Genomic DNA, 27,760 nt, shown 5'->3' on the forward strand with positions numbered 1-27,760 from the left:
CCCTTTTCAACATGTCATTAAAAAAAAACAAAAAGTACAATATGGCCTGAAATGTCAAGGAGGCGTCAACGTGATTCGATGCGTGTAACGATCATAATTCAGTGAAAATATCTGAATTTGCAGGACAATCTGAGAACAAACCACTGAGATGCTGCTACGTTCACACAAGAAAACCGGACGTGTATGAAAGTTAACGTGAAACTTTGACAAGGACTTGGAATACATTTTTAAAAATGTGCTTCTTTGAATTAAGGGTTAAAATATTTACCCTTAAGTGCATTTTAGAAATGACGGTGTGCGAATGTTATGCATACAACCCGTGGAACTGAAATTTAAAATCTAAAAAGGAAATGCACGTGCTTTACAGTAACATTCAATATCTCATGCAGTGTTAAAGAAAATGAAAAAAAAAAGGCACAAACATTATTTCAAGCAACATGTGTCCCAAAAGGCCGAAAACTAAATTGTGCACTAAAACAGGTTTTTATCAATTCTTCAGCATTAACAAACGTGGGAATGGAGGGAATTACAGAGTATCAGGCACAACACTCTGCATACAAATAGACTTTTCAGCAGATACACTATTTACAGGCTTAATGAATACATTAAATACCAACTTAAATAGAAAGACCAAAACATTCAATAGTCCCAGATATAAATAGTCAATATTAGACACCGTTGTAAAAGCACGCTTGTAGGATTTTTCTTCTGGGCTCCCAAGAATAAAAAAAAACTGACAGAAATGTTTTCACCTTTCTGAACACAAAGCAGACGGACTTAATGGCAGTTTAAGGCATGGGCAAGTCAGATTTCCCCTTTGTGTGTGTTTTGAATCGTATTCTAATACCAGGTGAGATATTCTGAAACAATGTGCCAGTCTTAGCAGCGAGAATTTCGTGGTGCAATTATTGGATGGGGGACAATATATACTTCACTGACAGGAAAATCCCCATCAATTAATAACAGTATAGAGTTCTGGCTGCTTGAAAAGGTTGTAACCTTCCGTGCACAACACGTCGATCCCAATTTACATCTTAATTTTGGCGTAAAGTTCATCGATCTGCTCCCTGAAGCGGCTCCGAAGCTCGGCCCTCTTGGCCTTCAGGGTGGGCGTCAGCAGGCCGTTCTGGACGGAAAACAGCTCAGGATGCAATGCAATATCTCGCACCTGCAGAGGAGGAGAAGCGTGAATAACATTCAGGGGAAATGAATATTTAAAGAAGTGCTGCATCTGAGGATTATTCCTGAACCAAATCATTTGGTTCATGAGGCGTCCAAAAGTGGTTGTGTGTTTTTCTAAAGAACAAGGTGATACATTCAAATGCTCGTTTCTCCAACCAACAGTTCAAAAAAGTTCAGTTTACCACCAACTTTAATAACGTGTGTAACTATTTGCTTCACAAATAATCAGAAAATCCTTCCAGCTTTGATTGGAAGATGAGAAATAAAGTATAATTATTGAATCAAAAGTGTTGTCGCATCAAATGCAGTAGAATGGAGAATTCAGAACTCGAAGGGTTTTTTATTTTAATAAAGTGAAACATGACGACCATCACCTGCTCAAAAGACTTGAGTCCGGCATCTTTTCCCAACCTCAGAATGTCCTCCAGAATGGCTTTCTTCACATCCTGAAAACAGAACAATGTGAGCGTGTTTAGTGCATGTGGCTGCGTGCATTTGTGCTGCTGATGGTAACGACTCCCACCTTGTTGCTGCACAGTTCAGAGTAGGAGCCTTCGATCCCTTTGTTCTTGATCCAGATAGGTAAGAAGTCTGGATCGGGTACCACTATGGCAACCAGACATGCCTGAAAAATACACGACGGATAACAGGAAGATCAGTGCATCAAACTGTACTGTGCATTACAATAACAATATCTGATATTTAACACCAGTTTCACAATAATAAACCTACCTGTAAGCTTTCGCCGTGAACAAATATCTGGGCCACCGGGTCGCTGAGATTATATACGGTTTCTATTTTCTCGGGGGCGATGTATTCTCCTTGTGCCAGCTTGAAAATGTGCTTCTTTCTATCAGTGATCTTCAGCGTGCCATTCTGCAACAAACCAGGGGAGAAACCAAACTTGAAATCAATCTACCCACAACAATAATCAGAGATCTCCAGCGTCCTTCAGCCTGTTCTACTTACAGGAAGCCACTTCCCGACGTCTCCTGTGTGCAGCCATCCATCCTTGTCTATCGCCTCTGCTGTTTTCTCAGGATCTTTCAGGTATCCCTGGAATACGTTTGGTCCTTTGACACACACCTAAAGGTGGCAACAACATTGATAAGTCAGTTTTTGAGGATTTTTAAATTGACACACTTGCAAACGTATCAAATGTGTATACATGCTATATTGTTACTTTTTAACAACATACTATAAAATACAACTAGTATTATAACATAATACAATATTACTTTTTATTACTTTTGAAAGACATACTACAATATTACTTTTTATTACTTTTGAAAGGATTACTACAATATTACTTTTTTGATAAGATTTTTACGACATACTATAATTGATAATCTCTATCATTTTTAGGAAATACTTTGATGACATGACATTTATAGAAAATATATTTTCATTGTACATTAGCAGGCCAATTTTAGCATTTAGGCTTTTAACTTTAACTTTTAACTAGCTTTTAAAATTGTGTTTATCATGATTTAATTTCGTCTTCCGAGTTTTCCTCTGTGATCAAGTGCGTTTTCTATCCCTCATTACACTATAATAAAATATTCATCATACAGTTTATGCATTTCTTTTGGTTCTTTGCATTAATTCTGCCTGACTTGCAACTAATTCAGAGACAGAAAATGTACACATGGATTTGTTTTAGAATAAGTTTACTGACCACATTTATTGATTTATACGAGAGAAAATACTGTATGATGCAAATGCAACCATGTGGCTCCTCTTATGCACTTATAGTTATTGGTATGATGCATGTGTTCTACACAGTAATGGCTAGAAGCAGAATTTCACTGTTGGTTTTGCCTTTAAGTAAGTGTTGAAAACAAAGCAAGTAAAAACATTTCCTCAGCAACTGTATGTATTTGATTGTTACTGAAAAAAAGCCCTCCTCACCTCTCCCTCTCCATTGGCCGCCAGGTAGTTCATTTCTGTCACATCCACCAGTTTAACAGCGTTGCAGGGGAGCGGAGGCCCGACGTGACCTGCAGACACAAAATACTCACAGTTCACTTTCACTTCTAAGAGAAAAAGAAATGTGTAAATTTCACTTCATACATGAAAATGGACGATAGTTTTTACCTGCTGTCCAGTCGCCCGGCATTGACATGGAGCACCCTGCTGTACATTCAGTCTGGCCGTAGCCCTCATAAAACTGTGGAGTGCAGAGCACGTTACTTTTTTTATGACATTAACAATAACAAAACAACCGCAGTTACGGACAAAGAAATGCCAAGCGAGCGATGAGATGGGATGGACACGTGGCTCACCTGACAGCCGAGTGCAGCTCGTAGGAACGTCAGGATGGTTGGAGACACCGGCGCTGCCCCTGTGATGATGAGTCGGACACGGCCGCCCAGGCTCGCCTGCCCAGCGTGAGACAGACGGGAAGAACGTTTTACATCATAAATCTAACAACAAATCTGATGCTTCTATCAATATCAAAGAATATCAAATAACTACGACACCCAAGTCAGGCTTTAAAGCGAATGGAAGAAGTACGCTCAAGTTGATCAAGATGTCATGTTTACCTGCACTTTTTTGAAGATGAGTTTGTCCCACATGCTGTCCTTTCTGACCACGCCACTTTTAAGCTCCGCCTCCTTCCTACTGAAAGCAAAGTCCAGCAGCCATCTCTTCAGCGGTGTGTTGGCTTGACTAAATACCTGTGAGGGAATTCAGATGAGTTTGAGTTTAAATCACCACTTTTGATATAAAAAAGGCAGCAGAATTAAGACTTAAATTAAACTAGTAAGTAAATTAACAAAAAAACACATAATAGTCACAGAAGAAAGTTCCTGCTAAAAAGAAGGAACATAGTGAACCTCTTGTCTAAACAGTGACTTTTATACTTTATCATGAATAACAGGAGATAAACTTTGACCTTATCAAACATGCGGTTCAGAAGACGTGGCACCACGGGGAACACTGTCGGCTGCAGCGTTTTCAAATCATCCATCAAAAGTCGAATGTCCCCTTGGAAATAGCCGATTCGAGCCCCATGGATGAGGATGACGCCCTGATGAAAAGAGAGCGGCTTATTCCTACTTGTTGCAAGTATAATCAGTGTGACAATTTAGCCACAAGGGGGCAGTGTTGTTACACATCCAGAGTTAAACCCACTGCAGTATTTCCCAGAAGTTGTCACTGAAAATCAAGGATTCTTGGACATTTATGGATCACAAGTTCATCAAAACAACTGAACACACATTTACGCCTTACTTCTGATTTAATCATGCAACATATATGAAGGTAATCAACGCCAACACATACCTGCACAACCCTCTCAAACATGTGAGCTAGGGGGAGATAGGACACGTGAATGTCATGGAGGTTCAGCATGCAGTGTACCTGCGGAGGACACACAACAAAACACATGCATGTATGCAGGTCAAGCATGGCGTACTGTACCTCCACCACCCTCTCAAACATGTGGGCCAAAGGGAGGAAGGAGATGTGCACATCTTTATCGTTGGGCTTCAGTACGCCCTGGATGACAATGTACATGGAGGGGAGGAAGAGGAGGAGGAGGACAGAGGAACAGAGGCAAAGACAGACAGGAAATAATAAAAAGGGGTCAAAGAGGGTGAATCTGAGACAGACGGGGATCTCAGATTCTAGGAAAGGTTTACCAAACAGCTCAATGTTTACAATCTATGTGATCCGTATCTCATTAGTACCAGGATGTAGGTTTGGTGTCAGAAGTAGGGGCGGCGCAATGCTGTCGAAAGTGTAAAAGAAGATTTTTTTTGCTCTAAAAATTAATCATTTGTGATGACATTACTTCCTGCGCTTTCAAAAATGTCAGTAAAACAAAATGATAATATATGCTGTGCACAATTCTTGCTCAAAATCACATTCACTTTCATTGATGGAGAATATAGTATTTGCTTCTTTACCAGAAAAGCTACCGCCCTTTACGGATTTGTCTTCAATATGAGTTCTAGTGTCTTTTTAGGGGAATATTAAGGGTGAGCAGAAACATTGATTGCATGACTTGCATGCAGAGGAATTGGAGGTAGTTTGTCTGCAGCCTTACGCTCAGGCTGTGACTGAAACAACAATGATTTTAATAAAGTGAGAGGAACACCAGTGGAAGTTACGCCTTGCATACATAAAAGGAGAAAAAACATGAAAGATGAAGAGCAAAAGCATCCACCTTAAAAACAAAAAGGGCTAAAATCAAACACATTATTAGACAATGACATTTCATTTTTAAGGTTCAATCGGCCAAGTCTAGCTGGTGTGTTTTTTTACCTCTGTCATTTTAATGAAAGCTGCAGTGTTGGAGATTACATTTCCATGAGTAATCATCCCACCTTTAGGGTTTCCTGAAAGGAAAACAATGATTACGATTAAACGTTAGGGGGAAAATAATATTTTCATAATAACATCATAATAACATTCAAATTAACATTCCCAAAAGGTTTTCCTTTGTGAACAAGTTGTGTAAATACCTGTGGTTCCGGATGTAAAGCAGATAAGTGCGAGGTCCTCCGGTTTAGGGGGCTGTAATCAGATCACAGATCTACACTAATGCGTACAAAGCTTGAATCGCATTCGAAATGTGCAAGACGTTATATTTTAGCTCAAACCTAATCCTCTTGCTCATCAGAATGAATTAATTATCTAATTTGAAAACGTGACTCTGATTGTAGTGATTTAGTGTGACTTAAGAGTTTTTATTTAACAGGTCACTCACCACTGGTTTCCGGAGGTTGGCTTTACCCAAGGCCTGGAACACATTGAAAAGTTCATAGAGTGAGACACAGCGTCTCTGCCGGAACCGCAGATAACAATCAGGCTGTAAACACGCAGCGCCGCAGGGCCTAATTTCTATTAAGTCCTAACCAGAACATGACAGCAACAGCAGGCCGCGGAGATGATGGCGTCTGCTTGATGCTTAGTCAAACAGACGCTTGTTATAACGCACGCAAATTAGATCAGGTCGTTCTCACCTCAAACTCCCCGAGACTCAGAATATCGACTCCGCACTCTCGTCCGCGCGTCGCCAGCTCACTGTCAAACGGCTCCATGAGCACGATGGTCTTCACCGTGCGCCCTTTCCCGCCGGCGCAATTCAGAAGCATCTGAGCCTTTTCGGGTACGTCGCAGATCACCGTTGCGATAGTGGCTGAAAAACAAACAAGACGGCACCAAATTAAATGGTTTGTGACGGTATCGGTGGCCTTGGCCTTCGAGAGTGACGCCACAGCGCTGCAGGTGGTGTATGGTTGGTGTTTTGAAGGCGTGTACCTTTGTCGATAATGTAGCCGATGGCCTCGGTGCCGAGCGTGTCGTACAAGGGAACGGCCACCATGGAGTATGTGTAACAGGCCAGCTCTGAAATGGTCCACTGAGAGACAAGGACACGCAGAAAAGAGATCAACTAATGGAAAAAAAAAACTGGTTTAATAACAACAACCAACATCCAAAGTATCCGTGAGCTCAGATTATTCATAAATTAATCAGTGCTTTGAAGATTGCATAGCTTTTTTATTATTTTATTAATTTTTGGAAGATGCTTCCATGAATGTTTGACCAAACAAGATTTCCATCTTTTCCTTGAGAATTAAACCACATCTTATGGCCATTTTTAGCAGATAACGTTTGCTCAATTTTTATAAAACTCTGCAAAAAATTCTAGGAAAAAGCTAGTTAGTTATGATTTTTCTTTTTGGACAAGCAAATCGTATCGTGAAACTAAGCATTCGTGTAAAGTTAACTTTTGACAACTACAGGCTGGTCCACACAGTTAACAATGAATTTGCTTTGCTTAAAAAACATTACAGCAGCAGCAGAAAAGAAGAAGCCATGTGTCGTACCTCCGGCCTGTTCTGTGAAAAGATGCCGATGAACTTGTCTCCTGTAGGAGAGTGTCCTCTGTGAAGGAGAGCAGAGCCGACGTGCTCCGCTCTGTCTGCCACCTGTGCAAAACAAAAGTCTATTTTTTTTTTAAACGTATCGAGACTAGACGTGAATTGTGGACGAGTCGGATGTGAGATTTCCACGCGTGCGGTCCACGTCTCACCTCCTTATAAGACTGCCACTCGTACGGCTTGTTTGGTTTCCTCGATCCGAGACAAGGTCCATCATCTGCAGAAGAAAATACTCAATTTGCCCCACCTTCACTGGAAGAATCGTAATGTACATGTGTCACACAAGGGGTGCACTCACTTGATACTCGGAGCCCTCGGAGGAACACCTCGTACATTGTGCGTGCGTCGTCGTAGTAGTGGGACATGTGCTCGTCGCTGTCGTTCAGCACCGACCTCCTTGCACGCTCTCCACCCTACGGAAAAAAAAAACAAAAACACACAAAGTTCAACCTCAGGACATTTTTCTGGTAAGTAGGAAGAAGAAGAGCACAGATTTATTTTGTTGGAAACCTTCTCTGGGATGGAAAACGTGGGACAAAGGAAGCAACAGCTGGTGCAAGCTGTGTTTACTTTCGTCAGCAGAGAGACTCGAGATCCCAGTGAAGGTTGAAATGTTACAGCAGATAACTGAAAACAAGGGCATTTATTTTCTCCTTCCTCTGGTGCAAACTTAAATATGTATTTATTCTGTATTTTTTTTAAATACTGTTCCAATTTCAATTTCACACTACATTTTATTTATGTGTCCATACTTAGTCGTGACATACGCAAACATTTAACCCTGAATCTCCTGAAATATTTCCAATTTTCTAATAAGGCACCCTGTGTGAGACATTTTAAGTGGCAACTAATGGCTTTATTAAGTGTAATACATTTAACAAATGCATTATAGATTAATTATCAGTCATTCATACTGAAACAATGTTAGCATTAGGGTTAGAAAAATCCACTTTTAAATGCATAAATGTTCATAAACCATTTAGAAACACTCTACTTTCATATACGCCGTTAACTGCAGTCAAAGTTAACAACTTATTCATAAACCGTTTTAAATCGATCAGGTCTGCAAATGAGACGATCAGTGGTCATTGGCCCCGTGAACTGAATGAAAGAAAATACATTTGCTGCTGGAGTAGGAAGAACACCAACTAAAAGGGATTTCTCCCAACCTGGCAACCCAGAAGTTATTCTTATCAATGACATACATTAAGGTATGATAAATAATGCATGAACAATACATTACATATTTAGTTACAGCTAATAAACCTGTTAAAGGGTGTCTTATTAGAAAGGGGTCATGGTGAAGATGAAGCTCGTCATTTAAAGAACTTTGGATTAACATTCCTGAATGAAATCTGCTGAATAGTTTCCTCCAGAAGTTGAATCACGCTTCAGTTATTCTTCCGTCACACCGGATGAGAAAACAGCAGCTGGACAGATCCATTGCTTTCTGTGTCGTAGGATCCACGATGCGTGAATTCATTTGGGGCGTTTGACCAGAAGAAAAAGAGAAGAGAACACCTACTGGCATTTCCACTGACTGCAGTCCGAGGTCACAGGGTGCTTTGAGGGCTTTCGGCCGGGTGGCGAACCAGTACGTGGTGATGGCGGCGAAGGCGCCCATGCCCATGAGTGCGTTGGTGGGCAAGCCGCGCATGTACTGCCGAACATCCTCCAGCTCGGGGATCCGCAGCTGTCTCAGGACTTCCTGAGCCTGCATGACTGTTTCGCTCTGACCCTTCAGGGAAAACAGACAGGAACATTATTACATCTTCTGCTTGTGAAAACGATCCGTCTCATTTTACCATAAAATAACACGGACCATCTATTCCGAGTGCAATCACAGACTTCTTTATGTTACTGTGAGCTTCTGGAGAACCGTTGTCGTTTCTTATTTCAAAAGGAAATTGTCTTCAGAGCAGTTCCTTCAGGATGTGGTGATACAGCAGAAGAGAGCATTTAATCTTTTTATCAATGGGTCTCTTGTTTTACACCATTACACAGCAACACGAGAGCCCGCTCAAACTGAAGGAGTGTTACAGGAATTTTCTACCATATTGATCACAAATATTTTGTATGTGTATGTGATATTTTCCTCTCTCTTTTTTTTTTAGATGTCTTACTTTTAAAGATGATTTTGTCTTGAATGGATATTTTAAAAACAAAAAGGTAGAGGAAACTGCTATATTAATGCTCAAAAATTAAGAAATAGTAAATAACCTTTTTCTTTGAGCCGTCTTTTATTAAAATCCATAAAACTAAACTCCAACTTAACTCAAAGTCAAACCTCTAGCAGACTCATGCAGCTGAAAGTACTTATATGTCTGCCTTTTTTCTTTTTCTGTACTTCCACAAACCATGCAAACATAAGGAAGATGTTCCGTCCAATTCAAACTTTTTGGAAACAAAGACACAGGATGGAAATATTACACAGAAATCATTTTCATAGCACAAGCACTTCATTTAAAAGTCCTGAATATATGGCTCTGTTCCAATCATGTAAATGTGTTAAACCATATATTAATAAAAACATTTTAATTCAAGTCAAATGACTTCGAGTTATAACCACCAGGCATTTTGGATTTTTTACATCTGAATATGGAAATACATTAATAAAGCTTTTGACATTTAATTTGATTTATTATCAGACTGGGTCTCTTTGTGTGCATAGTGCTCAACTCGCTTGACTTCTAGATTAGATGGTCACAACCCCGTAGGTAAAGGAACAACTGCCACATACAGTAGGTAACTGACTTCTCACCTACTTCTATTATTACCACACAGCCCATGACAACTGGGACCAGTGCCAACTGGAACAAAGTATTACAGACAAGCTACTTTACTTTAATTGAGTTTTCATGACAATTTAAGAGCAATAAACTGTTGAATGTGCAGAAAGATCAGAAAGAGATTAATGATAATCTCCTTAATGTATATATTCAAATATTGTAAAAAAAACAAAACATAAATTAAAGCTGCTCAGTCCTCATATAAAAAACCTTCACTTTAAACCTCATATATGTTCCACAAGTCTTACAGGTGTTCCTTTTAGCCGCTATGAAGACGATTACACCTTTTCTATATCAGCTACTTAAAATGCAGCTAAATGGACTTTCCAAAACGTAAGCATTCATTATTGACATGTATATGAAAATATAATAAATGTCTACTCACAGTCCCACTGAGTGTATGTGGAATAAAAAAGGAAAAGGAAAAAGGTTCAGACAGTGTCCAAAGGCGAAGAGGTACGGCTATCTGGCTATCCTTTGCTGCAGCAGTTGCTATTAGAAGGACTCACACTGACCTCTAATAGACCTCTGAGGTTCTCACAACTATGAATAGCAGAAACACGCCCCCTTCAAACAGAAACACAGACGCGTGAGGCGAAGCCATCCCCTCACTGAAGCCATGTTCCAGCAGCAGGTTGGTTTAAAACCACACAAGTTTGATCCTTCTGTCCTTGTGAAAACACACATATTCCACTGGATTACAAGCGGTTATCAGGTGTGCACGTACCCGTGTGTAAAAGTGGTTTTATAAAAAGGGTAACAAATTCAATCAGAATTCAGAATAAACTCAACGCAGATCTGAGCGATTAAAGCATTTTCCAACAATATTTATTCGCGACAATCTTATCAGACTTTATCCGGACACGTTGTGTACAATTCTTGTGCTGCCGAGCGACCAGACTGGTGAAACTAGTCGGACAAAAGGATAATACAGCAATTACAAGAAGGTCTTTGTATTCGACATGATAGATATGTTGACAGATTCCCTTTATACTGAAATCCCAGAGTATGTGAGCACTAAACTACATACACACACACACCTGGGCATATGTGCAGATTCCTTGGAGCCTAAGATGAACAGATAAATGACAGTAGCTACAATGTAAAGAGTATTTTCTTACATTTTCAACTGTGGATTTAAAGTTGTCTGCGGCAACAACGTCAGTAAAAAGAAGCAAAGTCAAGCGTTACAAGCAAAATACACATGGATGGACTGGATTTTAAAGATACAGCAAACAGAATGGCAGTTTTAGGTTAATTCATTATACTGACCACAACCAACAGACAAAGATCATTAATTGAAAATGATAATTATAACGGATTTTCAAATTACAAATGTGTTGATTGCAGCTTTGGAACTTTTGGAGCGTTTCTCCATTTGACATGATAACATTTGAAAGCTTCAACTAATGAGTATCTCCATTATCGATTAATATACAGATATTATTTTGTGTAATTTCATTTTGGCTGGAATAAAATAAAGCTTAAAAAAACAACATAAATCAATCACATCTTTGCAGAGGCCACGGTGGTGTCCTCAGATGTCTTATGTCTGAACAGAAGTCCAAATCACAAAAGGTGTTTATTGTTATGAGAAGCAGTAAATCCTGCCCTTTGAGAAGCTTTGGGAATGTGAGGTATTTTTTATTTTACTTATTTATTTATTTTGCTCAAACAAGACTTGGTCTCCGCTCTCCCTCCATTTATTTGCCTGAATCATGAGTAATAAACATATAAAGCCATGATTAAAACAGGGTTTTCTGTCAGAGGCCCAACAGTAACATGTGCCACTGACGGCTGGTTGACAGAGAGTTGTTGAGGGCAAAGGGTAACGCAACAAAAACCCCCATCACCACCACCACTTTCCACCACCACCTCTGCTCTCCATACTTGGACTGGGAAGATGACGAGCCAATGGCAGAGCCAGCTCGCCGGTCACCCCACACTCCAGCACACACACACAAGACATTGGAAAGAGAGAGGGAGAGGGCAGCTGGTTCATTTGACACATAACGCAACATCGAGCTTGAGAGCAGACTACAGCTGTAATTTTGAAACCGCAGCCAGGAAGTTACACAGAGAGAACACATGGTTGTTGAGTCACATGATTTCCCAAAAAACATCCAAGTTCCTCTTTGTGGGACAGGCCGAGGCGTTATAGGCTAAATGATTTAGGCTTGTTATTACACGAGGATTAACACATGCAGCCTTTGAGCAAACTTTGCTTTATCGCATTTATTGCATTGCATATTTCTCTCAGCTGTCCTGCACAGCTGGAATAATAAGTGGATTAGTCGACAGGGCCAAAAACCACACAAGATGCACAAATATAAGGAACATATTATGTTAGGCTTACTAGCGTACAACCTCCATTATTAACTACTTCCGAGGCTAAAGAGCTCATCAGAGCATTAATGTCACTGTTAGCTTCAGTCAAATTCTTTCAGCACAGCGTCATAAAAGTAGCTGCCGTAGGGTTGGGCCCATTTCCAGATTCACCGGTTCGATGTTCAGGGCTGAACCAGGTTTGCTTCATGCAAACCGGTTGCAACGTTCTGGAAAATTAAAAACATCAGCGACCTAAGCCGACGGCGTCACGCCACTGAATCCAACCGGTCTTTCATTAGTAATAAGCAGCAGGTTGAAAATGTTTAAACCGGCCCAAGCCTACCGCCAAGTGCATGTATCCGAGATAGAAACGAGACACTGCTTTTTGCTTGAAAACAAGGACCTATTGTGTAGAAAATTACTAAAAAATGTAAAGTGGTCAAGCTTGTAGACTGCTAAGTGTGTGTGCAGGAGGAACGCTCGACAGGCGTAGCAACGGTAACTAAGTAGGAGGGGGTTCATTGTGAGGAATCACCCGCTTTCCTTTCCTGTTACGTGGATGTAAACACAGTACGTTTGTGTTCTGGACTACAACCTGCAGGATCAGCAGGTATAAATAATGGATGGATGACACTCTGCCCGTGTCTCAGCCCGAGCATGAAATAAATCTTAAACCCAATTAATCAGTAAATGTCCGTTTTCCTAGCAGATGCGGGCTAAATGGAAAACAAGAATAATCGTTAGTTGTTAGTTGCAGCCCTGACGTCACGGACAGATGTAAAACAATGGCTCCTTTATATCCTTGCTACTACATGTCAATGATTGTCCGTTACAGATGTAAAGGAAGACCATTTTTAAACCTGAAACCAACTGTGTTCAGGCAACGGCCACATACAGTGTTCCACTATTGATTCTGTTCTAAAAATGAAATGTTATTGATTTATCGGATCTGCTTCAGTCCGGCTGCCGATACCTCATTGGTAATTCAACAGTTTTACAAATAGTACAGCACGTACAAAAGCCCTGCATGGTGAAATAATGCAGGACCTTAAGCACGTCCTGAGGGAAGTCATCTGAATAGTAGACTGAGTGAGAACATTCCTGTGATTAGTATCGTGGATGAGCAACCCTACAAATGAAAGCTGTTAAAGTGTGAACAGGAAAAGACGACCTACAGCCTGTCAGTGCATATCTCTGTCACTTCATGGTAAATCGATGGTTGCCAAAGCTCATCTGACTTCAGTGTGACATCCGTCATCTGCTTTCGCCGCTCTGCCTGACTCATGTCCAACCGCCTCCAGTCACACTTGACCCTGGGGTTGGGACTCAAAAAGGTTGACCTTGCAACAAGGCGACCGCACTCAAGACTGCAGGTCGAGGTCTCCCCGGTGAAATCGCACACTCCCGGTCACATGGTCTCCCAGTGGAGACATGCAGGCGAGAGGGAGGGCGGAGGATGGGATTTGTGAAGTGGAACAAAGGTCACACACACACGCGCGTTGACGGCTCCCCAACACAGCATCAGGACACATGACCTCTACACCGAAGGTCAAAGAAAACGTGCCGTCGGTTTGAAATTGCCGTGCTCGAGTCTCAGTAATCTGGGAAGCAAAACAAACTTAGGAGGTCGGATTTCATTGTTTAAGAAACAAAAGTTATGCTAAGGTTAAATGTTATAATCCAATATTGTGTGTTTCATTAAGGTCTTACTAATGTGTCCGATGCATTTGCTTCCTGATTAAACATTTGAGAAGGTGATTTTTAAAAACATTTTTAAAAAGTGCACCATTTACGTCCATGTTTATGAGCGGGCGGTCTTCCTTTGTGTGTGGCATCGCTTCGTTATGATAAAAACACGGCTCCACAGAGCTGCTAGTGGTCAAAAACAGGGTACCTTTAAGCCACTTACACTCAATTTCAGTGATTTGGAATAAAATGAATAAAACTCCAGCAGACAGCATTGGTTACTGCTATTTTTCTGCTGCAGTAAATCTAAGCTGCAAGAATCATTTTCACCATAGATAAATCTGATTGCTTTCTGGTTGCTTTCTTAATTAAAAAATACCAACCGTCCAAAATTCTGCTTAGCATTTGCACATTACAAAGTAATTAAGCAAATGCTCCCCACTGAGAGAATGTCAGGCATTCCTGCTTTAAAAATAGTCAATTATCCAAACAGTTGGCGGTTGTTATTCTGTTGATCAGGGGATGAAATGACATACTTGAACATGACATTACGTTCAATTAAAAGTAGCATGAAGTAGGACACTTTGGACTGGAGGAGGTCATACACACAAAATGGTCCGAGATAAAGAGCCAGCTCTCCATCGGCGTCATCATACTCGGGCGTGCATTTTTTTCCCCCCACAATGGGATGATTTCATTTAACTGGCTGATCATTTCCAAGAAGTTCCAGTTGGAAAAATCCAGAGAAATAAACTGAACAGTAATTCATTCTTCTCTTAACACTCCGTGCAAAAAGCTTAATTTGAGGTTGGTTCATGAATCCTAACCTTGCTGGTCTTGCATGATTCCTTTAGATTCACTTAAGTCGCTTAGTTACGTCTGTTGGGATGATAGAGTATAAAAATATGTAGCCTCTGTGACGTCACCCTTTCTGGAGAGTCACTGACAGATCACCTGTCACTGAAAGGCCACACCCTCAAGCATGCACAACTTTAAGCCTGACTATAATTTAAACGTGTGAGTTAAATAAACATTCAGTTGCCATAAACAGGGATAAAGACCCAAAACCAGTACCAGGTTGTGAATGTGTTTCATTCGGCTGTAAAAACCGGCGCTTTAACAAAAGGTCTCGCATCGGAGCCGCTATTGATTGTTGTGTCAACATCAATCAGCTCAGCCGTGCTACAACCTGTCAGCCCCAAAACAGCAGACAGACCCTGGTATTCTCACCGCACCCAAACAGAGTGAATCACTAGTGTGCCTGTCTGTGTGCTGTAATGAAAGCTCCTCCTGCACTCAAGGGCGCCACGATTAAGTCGCTCTACAATCATCCCATGCGTGTAGCGTAACTTGCTCATGTGATTGCAAAGAAGGGAATCACCTAGCATTAAAGCAAAAAAGAAACAGCCATTTAAAAAAAAAAGGGAGTAAAGAAAGAAAAAACACCCAGTCAGGCTACATTCCACAGATTCCTGTTGGAGGAAGTTGGCCTCTTTCAAGTGTTCGGTTATGATCTGCTTCAACATCCCGTACAAACAGGAGACATGTCGGAGAATTCCTGTTGTCCCACTTTACTGAGAGAGCAAATAACAGAAGACAGACCTCTGCCTCTCTAATGTCTGCAGTGAGGTTTAAAAGAAAGGTGCCACACAGATGCGTTTGCAAGTTAAATACACTACACAGCAAATTCTCCGAAAAGCAAAGACTACCTTGGCCTCCTCAGGTCACATTCTTGTAGGTGAATTTGTTTTCTTGTCCTCAGGATGCAAATATATCTTACATGCCTGGAAGACAAACTGCTTCTCTAAAAATCATCACACAAACGCTTAAATGTAAATTTTCTATAGGTTCTTATATGATGATTTTTTTTCTCATTAAATCCTCTTAATGCTCCTCGGTGTATCCATCTCTTTGATGTATGTATGAGACAACCTGCAGCGGATCTCCTGAGATGAATAAAGTTGTGTATACATTGCTTATACTTAACATTTATGCTGATGAAATGCAAATACATTGGTTAATTATTGTACTTTTTTTCCCTACAGTTCAGAAAGCCATTTGAATTCCATAATTCTTTGTAATGTAGTCCTTACTATCTCAGGTTACACATCCACGTCCTGCATCAACTGGTAATAGATGTTTTTCCACTGAATGTGTGCCATCAAGTCTTGCCCTCAGGAAAGTGTGCCAATGAGGAGCGGTTTGAGGTTACCGGGTCAGACATATGGCGGGGGGGTTTGTCAACAACATCCGCTTTACAATGGGGACATTGTTCCTCCTTTACCCCTCGTTGCACGCTTATTTCTTATTATACAACAATTGCATCACAACTATTACACGAGCGACACGCAATACGGATATTAAACAACTACTGAAGTTTTCAAAGTAGGATCACACACACACACACACACACACACACAGTGTGATCACAAACTACGTATCTCTATCAGATTTTTCTGCGTAGCGACAGATAATGAGATGAGCCACCGATTGTTTTCAATCGTTAATAAATAAATGAAGAATGAAGATGTTTATGATGACGTGGTGAGGAAAAGGGGGAAATGCAGATGCGAGCTGGAGATCCTTACAGATCCATAACGTGGCTCGACTTGGCAACAATAAGCGAAGAGCGTTTGGTTTTCCCGAGGGCTCCTAAAAGCACCACCTTATTATCTAACGTCATAAATAACACGCAGCTCCGCTGGCGGACGTGAAACGCGCGGCTGGAGATGTGAGACAGAAGGTGTAAAAGGTTTCTACTGACCTGTGAGCAGCAACAGATCCGCGCTACTGGATCTCTAGTGTCGAGGAAGCAACAGAAGCGATGTAGATTTTCTACTCAGCTGGTGCGGCTCTCAGCCAATCAGAAGCGGCCAACACGTGTTGCTTTGCCTCAAGCTTGAGAGGCGTGATGTCATAACACGTCGTGACAATAAGGTATTACAAAAACTTCCTCACTCAGAAGTATAAAATTCGAGACGTACATTTACTCCAAGTGCTGCACTGAAGTACACTTTTGAGGGAGCCTACTAGTACTTTCTTCAGTATTTCAATGTAATGCAACTTTATATTTCTAACTCTTCTCCAAAACATTCAAGGGGAAAATAATATATGCTACCATTTCAAATATACAAAAAAGTTTTATCAAATGAAAGTTTAATTTTTCATAATTCTAGTTATTTACTTTACATCAGTATACATACATAATACATCTGATCAATATTTGTATACAAAGTTTGTATTATGACTATGAATCTGCAAAGTAACACTCAAGTTATCAAATAAATGTTGTGGAATATAATACCAGAAAAGGGAATTACTCAAGTAATGTACAAGTACTGCAAAATTGTACTTAAGGAGCCTACAGTACATAGGTAAAGGTACTTTCCATCACTGCTGCCTAACTTCGTATAAAGTGAAACTGGCTAAATCTCAACCAGTTACAACAGCAGAAATGTTATTAACATGCTGATGCATCAATAATAATAATAGTAATAATATCATGCATAAAAATACATCCGTCACATGGGGGCTCTTTTTCTGCATAATGAGTACTTGTACGTTTCATGGGCTACTTCTTGAGACTATCTCTACATGTTTACTTCTACTTTGTTTATCTTAAGAAGGCCTGAAACGTCATCCAATCCTTGGGTGTGTTACTTTTAGAGTATTTCAAAAGGTCACATGCAACCTCATCCTGCAATGTTGGCACTGGTTTTCATCTACTCTACTTACAATAATAGACTACAGTCAATGAGTTGTGATATAGAAAATGTAATTGACCTACTATGCAATAAGCAAAAGACAAACAACAAATCAACAACAACAGAAAATAAGAGCACAGACTCTTGAAAGAGCACAATTCCATCCAAACCTAAACATGAAGTAATGGGAAACTCAAAGATGTGCCCTATTTCCTGGACTAAAGCCTCCGATTAAAGCATTACAGCTCCGGGATAAACAGGAACACATTATATAAGCAGGTCAATGTCACAAGACAATGACAAAAAAAGAAAGCAGATATTATTTGGGTTATGTTGGATTGGATTTGATGAGTCCAAAGATGAGTACAGACCACAGAAATGCTTGTACTTTATTTTATGCTCTTTATATCACATGTCAGATGGAAATATTAACTCAGAGATATAGCAACTTTTTTATGTTCAAATATGGGGAAGTTATATTCAGTTACCTGCACATTAATATTAACTTAATAGTTTAGGCCTACAAAATAAATAAAGGATTCAGTGTTTTCCATCAGTTGTATTTATTTTTTGCTTTGATAGTGATGTCATAAGCTGCTGATTTTCAAAGGAAGAACAGCACTTGTAAAAAACAAAAAACAAATACAACTTGTATAAAATATAACTGAAACATAAATAAAATAGGCTAGTAACTATTTTACAGCAACTACTATAGACTACAAACCAAAAATGATATTTAATAAAAACATCCCAACATGTGTGTCACGACCAGAATTATTTTAGCTATTTCATATTTCATAAGCAGAATATTAGTGACACTCCTGATTCTCAGTTGTGAGTTCTATGATTTATTTATACTGAATGAATTTCCTTGAGAAGATTGCTTGTGTGTAGCGCCCTCTTCAGGCCACTGGCGTTTCCGAGACGTACCACCAGAGGGAGCAGTTTCCCCACTTCAAAACGAGAGGATAATAGATCTTTTATTTATAAAATGAAAAGTCTATTCAGACACGTTGCTAATTACCACGATAAACACGAGATATCACGAGTCAGTGATGACATTTTGACTTTAAATAGTATTTTCATACTGTGAACTATCATTTTAATATCTGAGTGGAAAAAAGTGAGATTATGCTGTTCCTCTTTTCATCTCCCAAGATGCAAAAATCACTGTAACTGTATACTTTATGGCGTTTATAGTGCTTTATAATAGTTTTACCATCACTGTGTCACTGCGATACTGTAATATCACCATAAAGAGGAGACTGATGCAATATAGGTTTGCTCCCAAGCTTTTATGAGTAAACCTCCAGCTTCTGTTGTTGTATTGGTTTTTCAAAGGGGCCTGTAGCTGCTGAACTCAGAGGGCATAATGGGGACCGTGTGAACTGCTGCGTTCAGGCGGAGGGTGGCGCGCCAAGCTAAAGGATTGTGTCCGGGACCCTCAGAGGTCACCACGGGTCAGAGCGCAGCGCCTGACAACACACACACACACACACACGCACGCACACACACACACACACACACACACACGCACACACACACACACACACACACACACACACACACACACACACACGCACACACACACACACACACACACACACACACACACACACACACACACACACAGAGAGAGAGAGAGAGAGCTGCTGTCACAAATTAGGCTTGGCCGGAGGCTTGTTTATATTTTCCTGTAACGCGCTGGTGTGTATTGAGGATAATAGGCATGCACATGTGTGTGTGTGTGTGTGTGTGTGTGTGTGTGTGTGTGTGTGTGTGTGTGTGTGTGTGTGTGTGTTTTCATTCAACACCCTAAACTGAATGATTTGGCTACAACAGTAAACTACAATAAAATACAAACATGTACAATGTCAACAGTAGAGTATATGATACTTGCACTGCAAATATTTGAAAAACATCACGTGACTAATGACAACAGTGGTTTGCTGTGTGAAACACTTGTCGTTTCATGTTTACATAGATTTGCATACAAGATATTTTCCATACAACTAAAGACCTACAGTAAGTGACTCAGGACCAGTCTTCCTGAATTTGCAGCAACGTGTGACAGAGAGACGACGGTGCGTCAAATATGCTGGAATTGATAGTAAAAGAGATTCATATGCCGGTTTAATGGACTGGGGAGCTGCAGACAGTGCTTCTAAGGTCTCATATCAGTGAAGAACACTCCTTAAAGCTCCTGTATTGCATCACACTGGTATTACAATTATATTTAAATATAGTTATGATGAGATTTCTTTGCCCCATTTAATGACTATACATACTTGTAGTTCTTCCATTGATACGCATGAATAGGTTGAGTATGTATAGTGACATATTATGCTTTTACATATTCCACCGTACTATATTGCACATTAGTGCCGATAAGGCTTAATCAGATCAATACATTCAAAATCGATAAAGAATGGAAACTCCAATTTGTGCCACACTTGCGCAAAGAAAGCAATAATTCAAATTCGAGCAGCACTGTAATTTGTTTAATTTTTATACATATATTAGGTGTAATATCGCACATAAAACAACTACCATCAACCATCAAGCCGTTTTAAATCACATAGAAATAATGGCATCATTTGGTTGCCAATAGATAAAGAAAGTTATATAGAAAGTAAAATTAGTGGATTTATAAATAGCCTATAAATATATAAAACATTTATTCATAAAATGTGATTATCGTCGGAGCATTTAACAAAATATTTGAACATCACAGCTGTACAATAAACCCTGACGCATAGTCTGGCCTCGTCCTGACGCAACACTTGGTTTTAAAGAGTCGGCGAGGAAAAACTTCAGTACTTAATTCACTTTAAAAAAAAAAGCACACAAGTTCCTCCATATTCCAAAGGAAAACACATAAAAAGTGTTAAAACTGCACAGTGAAGTAATTGGATTTTATGCCCCCGTCCCGCTCGCTCGCGCTTTTCTCTCCATGGTGCTCTGATAACTCTCCAAACACTTCAGATGTCTTGTGAGCCTTTTCTTTCTCAACCTCCGCTGCTTTATATTCTTCGACGTCGCTCACAGGATCAAATATATCCAAGCACGGCGAAACTTGCGAGATTAAAACGTTCTCAGTGACAAAAAGAAGAAGAAAGAAGAAAAGAATCGGAGCAATGTTTTGGCGCATGAGAGCAGTTTGAATCCGTGAGGGACGCACACAATAAACCTGTTGTTAACCTTGCTGTGAAAATATGTTTGAAGAAAACAGCCAATTGTTGTATGAAATGTATTCAAGTATAAAATAATGCCCTTTGTTTGGGGGGAAAAACTTGAGCAATGTGAGGGTACAAAAGTCCCCTGTGGCATTTACTAGCACCCTTTGTGCAGTTTGCGCTTTGGCGTCTCCACTTGGCGCATTACCCAGGCCCCTTTAAACGCGATTGTTTCTTTCTTTCTAATGACATTTACCGGATCAAAACATGCTGTTAATTCGATCAGAAAGCTTCACCCTTCATAACAATGGCAGTATAATTTCTCCCAAAGTTTGTTAAGTTGACCGAAATTAGGCAAATGAATAGGGGTCTCCAGGCTACCCATCTTGCAGGTGACGGGGAATAATGCGCGTTCACACCAGCTGCATTCTTCTTTATTTCTCCCCTTCTTTCACAGCATTATTAAAATTTAGGCCAATGAAACTATTCATTCGACTGAATAGACATTTTCTTATAGGATAATAGGATACAAATTGAGCCTCTCCAAAGAGTCTCCAGTGGTGGGTAACCCTCGTGTGCCAGAGGCTGCTGGAGACGCTGGCCCTGACGCAGACGACGCTCGTGTGCCAGGGCTAATCACACACCTGCCGAGGAGTCCAACAAAATAAAGAATGTAAACAAAAAGCTTGCCATCTCTCATAAAAGATGGACGTGTCACCAAGTCGTGTGAGAAACGCCGAGAACAAACGGGGGGACTCTGTCTCCAAAAGATCTCCCCTGAACTTGGCGGAACAGCCTATTAAAGGCTTACTTAATTACTCTAATGACACTGGACAGGCCTTAAAACTCGGACCGGGGCTTGGATGAGAGTTAAGATCGCTTGCTGGGATTTGTAAACAGGCGATCGTGTGAGAAACGCGAGTTGGAAGAAAGAGGGTTTCTTTTTTCGCAGGCTTTGTTTTCAGTGCGCGCAGCGCGCCCCGCCGGATCAGGCGATCCCAACGCTCACTTCTTATTTCCCGCCTGGGTTGTTACTATGCAAATAATATTCCGAAAGTAATCACGTGTCTTTTGAACAGCCACGTGGATTAACAAAGCAGGTTTGCCCCCCTGCTAGCCCATGGCTTTAGATTTTTACTATTTCTTTAACTGATCTTAAATGCACACATTTACCCAATGCATGGCTCTAATCCCGTGGAATAATTTACACCATGAATGCCAGAGTCCCTCGGATGATCCCTTTATAAGGACCAGCTTTCCCCTCGAACCTTAGTCTGCCTCATCTCCTGCCAGAGCCACACATATCTCCAACTTCCATCTGAACTGATTTTTTTTTTTAACGTTTATCAGGACATTCGTCGATGGCATCTAAAATGAAAGACAGAAAGGTACGCGCTCCCCGTGCGCCCTGCATTACGAGGACTCGACTATTTTGACAACGCGGCACTTTTAAACACTTTTGAGTCACTTCGTGGAATTTTGTATTTCAGTATTTTCACATCGAATAGTGTTCCGTCTAAAATGTGGAGTATTTTTCATGCTCAGAGAGGGGGAATCTATTGTCCATCCACTCCGAGGCACGCGTTAGAGGAGGACTAGGGCGCGCTACTGGTGTAAAACAGCCTATCTGGACAGTGACGGAATAGTTTGCAATTATAACGGAATACATTTGGTTACAAACACGTATAGTTTGCTACTGAAAGAGATTTCAACTATTTCCAATAAGGCGTCAAACTTGTAGAAACCGCTCGGACCGCAGATGTTCGCCGCGCGCTCTGGAGCAGCAAAGCGCGCGGCGCGCAAAACCCTCCAGTAGTTATAGATCTCAGCACCAAGTCTCCACACATATTTCTCCGGCGCATTTCTGTTTATTCCTTCCTTCCTTGCTGTTAAGTGTTAGTATTTATGTTCATTAACAGTACATGAGATATATTGTAGTGCTTCTGTGCTCACGTTGTCTCTTTTTTTCACAGAGAACTCCGATCTCTCACAAAGTCATCGAGAAACGACGACGGGACCGCATCAACCGCTGCCTGAACGAGTTAGGAAAAACTGTACCGATGGCGCTGGCAAAACAGGTATTTAACATTTTCTAATGTTTATTTTCTGTTAGACATCTTATATATTCTTCAAATATTGCTGCGCCAATGTTGGTCGAACAGCTGGTCATGTAAACATGTGCTAATGTTGGACTTTTTTATTTGATACTTTGGCAGAATTCCGGAAAGCTAGAGAAAGCTGAAATCTTGGAAATGACAGTCCAGTACCTGCGAGCGCTCCACTCAGCGGAATTCCCCCGGGGGAGAGAAAAGGGTGAGTCGAGCCTCCACAGAGCTCCGAGACCGCGTCTCCAACCCCGCGTTCCCGTTCATAGACTTGTGTGAAGACGTTTACAGTGTTATTTGTGTAGCCTATGTGTGTATGTTGTTGTTTAGCCGAGCGTATATGGATGCATTTAGTTTGCGAGTCCATCTTTACGCACAACAACTACGTGGCGTCAGATTCGGAATCGCTGCTAACTTCTGCTTCATTCCAGGTGAACTGCTGGCCGAGTTCGCGAACTACTTCCACTACGGATACCACGAGTGCATGAAGAACCTGGTGCACTACCTGACCACGGAGGACAGGGCGGAAACCAAAGACATCAAGTACGCGCGGATCCTCGCCTTCTTGCAGTCTAAATCTCGTGTGGTCACCGAGCCCTTGTTCGGTTCAGTCGCGTCGATGCCGGAGCCATCGGACTACCTCAGCCAGCTGCACTCCTCCCCGGAGCACCAAAGCCACAGTCCGTCGGACTCCGTGTACCAGCAGAGTCCACCGGGACACTTCTCCTGGCACAGCTCGAGCCGCGCCCCGGGCATCGCGTACCCGACGGTGCCGCTGTCCGCGCACACGCAGCAGCACCACGGCGGATACTTGTCGCCTGTGCAGGGACTCGACCACCACTATTTCAACTTCATCGGTCACACGCACGCAAACACGTTTAGTTTGCACAGTGCGCAGCACGCCATGTGAATAGCTTCGCGTATGTTTTCATATTGTTTTTATTTATATATGTGTGAATGATGGAAATAGATCTTGTACATGCTGTGAATAAATATTTCTGACTAAAAAATTCAACTTGCTTTGTGATCTTTTAGCCTGTTTTAGGTGCGGAGTCCAAAAATCTCCAAAATAAGAAGAAAATATGATCTTCATAAAGTGCAGATTAAAGAGAGAGAGAGAGAGAGAGAGAGAGAGAGAGAGAGAGAGAGAGAGAGAGAGAGAGAGCCTCTGTGTGAAAACATTTCTCATCTTTTCTGTTAATTATTAGTGATTTTACCCAACACATTATTGATTTAATATAAATTAAATTAACTAACATAAGCAATATTTTACATATCTCACACGTACATTATAACATTCTGTTTTTCATCATACAATTTTAGGACAAGGCAGCCTGGACTCAAACTTGACCAAAGGTTCACTATTTTTGGCATAGTACTACTTCAGTCTTTAGTCTTGTCCACATACTTGTTTGTGGGCTCATCTCTGGGTTTAATGGGTGTCACGGCATGCAGTTTCCAGGGGGCAGACATGAGTCTGACTCCCACTGAGGAACCCGCTCAACTTAAACAAACCTGCAGTTAACAAAACCATCCACTCACCCAATGCTCCCCCTTCCTAAACATTCAAATCTGTGATTCAATTAAAAAACACGTTTGAGCCAAATAAGGGGAAAATAAGCAGATTTCCATCCAAGGCACATGGTAATAAGGAAGGAAACAAATAATTGTGGTGCGTTTTGTATGGAAAGTTGCATTCCTAGGATCTCGAAGAGTGTCAAAACAAGATAAAAGTTTTCTTCCTTCTGAGCTTCAGCCAAGTTTGACTATTTCCATCTGTTTAGGGAAATGAGGTTGACTATTCATCAGGAGTAAAGAGGGATGTTATGCAGGGAAGACAGAGCCACCCGGGCTACAAATGTGGCACTTGTTTATATGTAAAATGTGTTGTTTCTTCATTCAAACATCAAATCAAGCATTACAATAAATCTGCGAAGCCTTTGAAACATTTGTCTCACTCTCTGAGGGAAAACCATATTGGTAAGGTTACTGAGAAAGGGCTCTTTGCACCAACAAAAAAGGAATTACTCTGATCAAAAGAGAATTGTTTTTGCCAGGCTTGTGTCTGCTATATGTGACCACAGTCTCAATAAATGCATTAAACTGCTTCCAGGCTCCTTCGCTCTTTCTTTAAGTAAGTTGTATAGAGTTGAATTGTAAAAAGGGGAAGTAAAAAAAAAAAAAAGGAGACATAGAGAAAACTCCTTGTTGTGCTTTTTCTTTAAACCAAGAAGGCCCATTGTGGTGCATCTTAAAGGGGGGACAATCTCTGCGTCTCTTGTGCTTTATCCTTGAGTGATTGCGAAGAAAAATAATCAACACCATGAAATCAAAGTTTCTCTCTGAGGGGAGTTCAAGAAAACACTTTGTCCTCCACTCTTTGCTTCAGAAGGAATGATTACATACACCTCTCCCGTGTCAGCGTAGGTGGAAACGCCTTACCTTCAGGCAACGACCGAGGTGAGCTGTAGGTGTCCTTGTGTGTACGTTGACATGTAGGGACAGATATGATGGACGGAGGAATCGTTTCTGGGTGGATGGACGCAGAAGCGTGGATTAGCCCACATTAATCGCCTGGATGGTTGGATAAACTCACATTAACCAGCCCCTGACCAAAAAGACAAGCAACAAGGGAGCAAATGAAAGACAAGTGAGCAAGCAGATGGAAAAGTGGCAATACAATAAAAGAGAAAAGGCTTTGAAGGAATACTTGGACCCCTACAGCTCCAATATTGGTTTAAATCCTGACTCTAAACGTATGAAAAAACATACTCCTGTTCAGCCAGATGAGAAAGATTTAACTGCAGCACATCACATGAATAATAATAAAACGAGCACGGGGAATAAAAGGACTCCAAACCATTTATTGTCATGTAAACTGAGCCGCAGTGCTAAAGCTTCGCTTTGAGAATGTTTATCTTTCGCATTAACTTCACATGCTGAACATTAACAATCCACTCTTTAGAAAAAATATTCATCACTGGATTATATATTATATATATATATACTGACTAGTTACTCTGCATATTAAGACAAACAAAACAGTTTATAAAATATGATGCATATTTAAAGATTGACCCACCAGTATTGCATATAAGCGTTTACATCAATCGTTTATAACACTGATAGAGATGCATTTTGCATTTTACTTTTGATACTTTAAGTATATTTTGCTGTTCACTCATCAGTGCTTTTATTTAGGTCAAATTTTGAATGGAGAACTTTGCTTTACATTGTGATGTTTCTACTTAGGTGGTACAAGATTGAAATACTTTAAAAGTTTAAAATGTTCATTTTGTACATTTTCCCACATTATTATGAATACATATTTCCCTCGATGTTGTGGTGCAGTTTTTCTCTCACATATTATCCCTAAAGAGGTTACTGGAAAAAAAATCTTCTTCTTACGAAGTGAATTTTAGTTTTAGCAACTGACATTTGCAAGTGCAGTGAGACATTATTCAGTGTCCTTCATTCATTGTTCTGCCTCTGTCTTCTTTCAAGACACTCACTCTGGAAAAAGTTGAACTGATATTCAACTGAAAAACAGATTGAGTTTTTCTCACTGTACCTGGAGATATTGTTTCCGTGTTATGAAACAGGTTTTTTATAACAGAAATGACTTGACTTGTCAAAGATGTCCGTCCATTAAATATGAAGCTACAGCCAGCTAATGAACTATGCACCACGAGGGAAACAGCTAGCCTGGTTCTGTCCAAAAGGAACAAGATCTGCCTGCCAGCCACCTCTAAAGCTTCCAAATGAATTCATTATATTTTGACGGTTCACGTACGTACAAAGACCAGAGAATAAAAGCAACAATTTTCCGGGTGTCTGACAGAAACCCCCCCTCATAAACAGTTAAGTATCATGTTATTTCTGCTCTTGTTCAGAGAAAACAGGAAGTAAGAAGAAGACCTAATGAGCGTTAAAGGTGTTGGTAGGAACTTGTTTGGAAAGTGCAAGGCTAGCTGTTTCCCCCTGTTCCCAGTCTTTGTGCTAAGCTAAGCTAACCACATATACGGGCTGTAGCTTTAACGGCCAGACCCTCCTTCTATCTCTTGTGAATTAAGAGCACTCCCCAAAATGTTGAACTATTACCTTGAAGGGGTCACAAGTGCAAACTGCCTGCTGTCACCATTAGAGGGACCCCTCCATAAACGCCCTTTTAAGTGTCTGAGAACTTCTGTTTGGATCTTAGTACCGCATAAGCACTGAAGTCAGGCTTAGAGCTAAGCTTCCGAGGGTGCAACAGCAAATCTCCTTTCCTTTACCACTCTGTAGTGTGTTTGTGTCACCAGTGTGTGCGTGTGTGTGTGTGTGTGTGTGTGTAGGAGGCGTACAGTGGAGTTTTGGGAGCGAAGCCAAGTAAAGAAACTACACAAGCTGTGAGAAATCCAACAGTCTGTGCTGGTTGGTAATCAAAGTCCTCGAGTGGCATCAGCTCTCTGCCGGCTCACCTCAGGATGGTCGTCTGATCTCCGGCATGAAAAGACAGAGACAGAGAGCGGGTGGAGGTGGGGGTGGAGGTGGGGGTGGAGGTGGGGGTGGAGGGGGGTCGGGGAGACAGTGGAAGAGAGTGAGAGAAACAGAAACAGTGAGAGATAGAAAGAGTGCGAAGAAAAGGGGGGGCGGGGGGGGGGGGGGGGGGGGGGGGGTAAAGGGATGAAGATCATTCCCACAACAGATACCACTATCTCACAGGGTTTAAAGGGCCCCCTTTCTGTACACCTCCCCCCTTCCCTCCTCCTCCTCCTCCTCCTCCTCATCCCCCTCCCCCCCTTCTCTTACCAATAATGCCAAAACTTGGCAGCCAACCCAGAGCACATGAGCAACAGTTTCCCATCAGAGCGAGGCAGCCATCCTACTGCCTTGGCACTAGCGATGTCTGAAGAA

At 41.0% G+C, this 27,760-nt stretch overlaps 2 protein-coding genes across 4 annotated transcripts; one reads left to right on the top strand and one right to left on the bottom strand.

The window, feature by feature from the left end:
• Positions 1–238: 238 nt before the first annotated feature.
• Positions 239–16,738, bottom strand: acsl1a (acyl-CoA synthetase long chain family member 1a). 3 transcript variants are annotated; one of them, XM_084006174.1, is made up of 21 exons: positions 16,644–16,738; positions 8,602–8,814; positions 7,375–7,489; positions 7,229–7,293; positions 7,023–7,124; positions 6,454–6,553; positions 6,156–6,331; positions 5,900–5,932; positions 5,655–5,706; positions 5,455–5,528; positions 4,471–4,548; positions 4,082–4,216; positions 3,729–3,863; positions 3,468–3,563; positions 3,280–3,352; positions 3,094–3,182; positions 2,152–2,268; positions 1,915–2,058; positions 1,706–1,807; positions 1,557–1,628; positions 239–1,168 (listed from the first exon to the last, which is right to left on the bottom strand). In XM_084006174.1, the coding sequence occupies exons 2-21, from the start codon at positions 8,794–8,796 to the stop codon at positions 1,028–1,030; spliced, it is 2,094 nt and encodes a 697-aa protein (XP_083862300.1). In that variant the 5' UTR covers positions 8,797–8,814; positions 16,644–16,738; the 3' UTR covers positions 239–1,027. The 3 variants fall into 3 exon arrangements, with proteins under 3 accessions (XP_083862300.1, XP_083862299.1, XP_083862301.1); XM_084006173.1 differs by lacking the exon at positions 16,644–16,738 and adding an exon at positions 10,251–10,387; XM_084006175.1 differs by lacking the exons at positions 4,471–4,548; positions 16,644–16,738 and adding exons at positions 4,609–4,686; positions 10,251–10,387.
• A 5,315-nt stretch (positions 16,739–22,053) lies between these two features.
• Positions 22,054–23,831, top strand: helt (helt bHLH transcription factor). Its single transcript, XM_084005300.1, has 4 exons — positions 22,054–22,147; positions 22,733–22,837; positions 22,976–23,072; positions 23,296–23,831. The coding sequence occupies exons 1-4, from the start codon at positions 22,121–22,123 to the stop codon at positions 23,772–23,774; spliced, it is 708 nt and encodes a 235-aa protein (XP_083861426.1). The 5' UTR covers positions 22,054–22,120; the 3' UTR covers positions 23,775–23,831.
• Positions 23,832–27,760: the final 3,929 nt, after the last annotated feature.

Source organism: Eutrigla gurnardus (genome assembly GCF_963514095.1).
Source record: "Eutrigla gurnardus genome assembly, chromosome: 3".
Classification (NCBI taxonomy): domain Eukaryota; kingdom Metazoa; phylum Chordata; class Actinopteri; order Perciformes; family Triglidae; genus Eutrigla; species Eutrigla gurnardus.

Excerpts from the sequence above, each read along its gene's own strand:
- acsl1a (XM_084006174.1), bottom strand. The coding sequence starts at position 8,796 with ATGCAGGCTCAGGAAGTCCTGAGACAGCTGCGGATCCCCGAGCTGGAG. Across the intron at positions 5,933-6,155 it reads TGAGTCTCGGGGAGTTTGAG|GCCTTGGGTAAAGCCAACCT; the intron begins GTGAGAACGACC and ends AATGTGTTCCAG. Across the intron at positions 5,707-5,899 it reads CCAACCTCCGGAAACCAGTG|CCCCCTAAACCGGAGGACCT; the intron begins GTGAGTGACCTG and ends ATCTGATTACAG.
- helt (XM_084005300.1), top strand. The coding sequence starts at position 22,121 with ATGGCATCTAAAATGAAAGACAGAAAG. Across the intron at positions 22,148-22,732 it reads CTAAAATGAAAGACAGAAAG|AGAACTCCGATCTCTCACAA; the intron begins GTACGCGCTCCC and ends TTTTTTTCACAG. Across the intron at positions 23,073-23,295 it reads CCCCCGGGGGAGAGAAAAGG|GTGAACTGCTGGCCGAGTTC; the intron begins GTGAGTCGAGCC and ends GCTTCATTCCAG.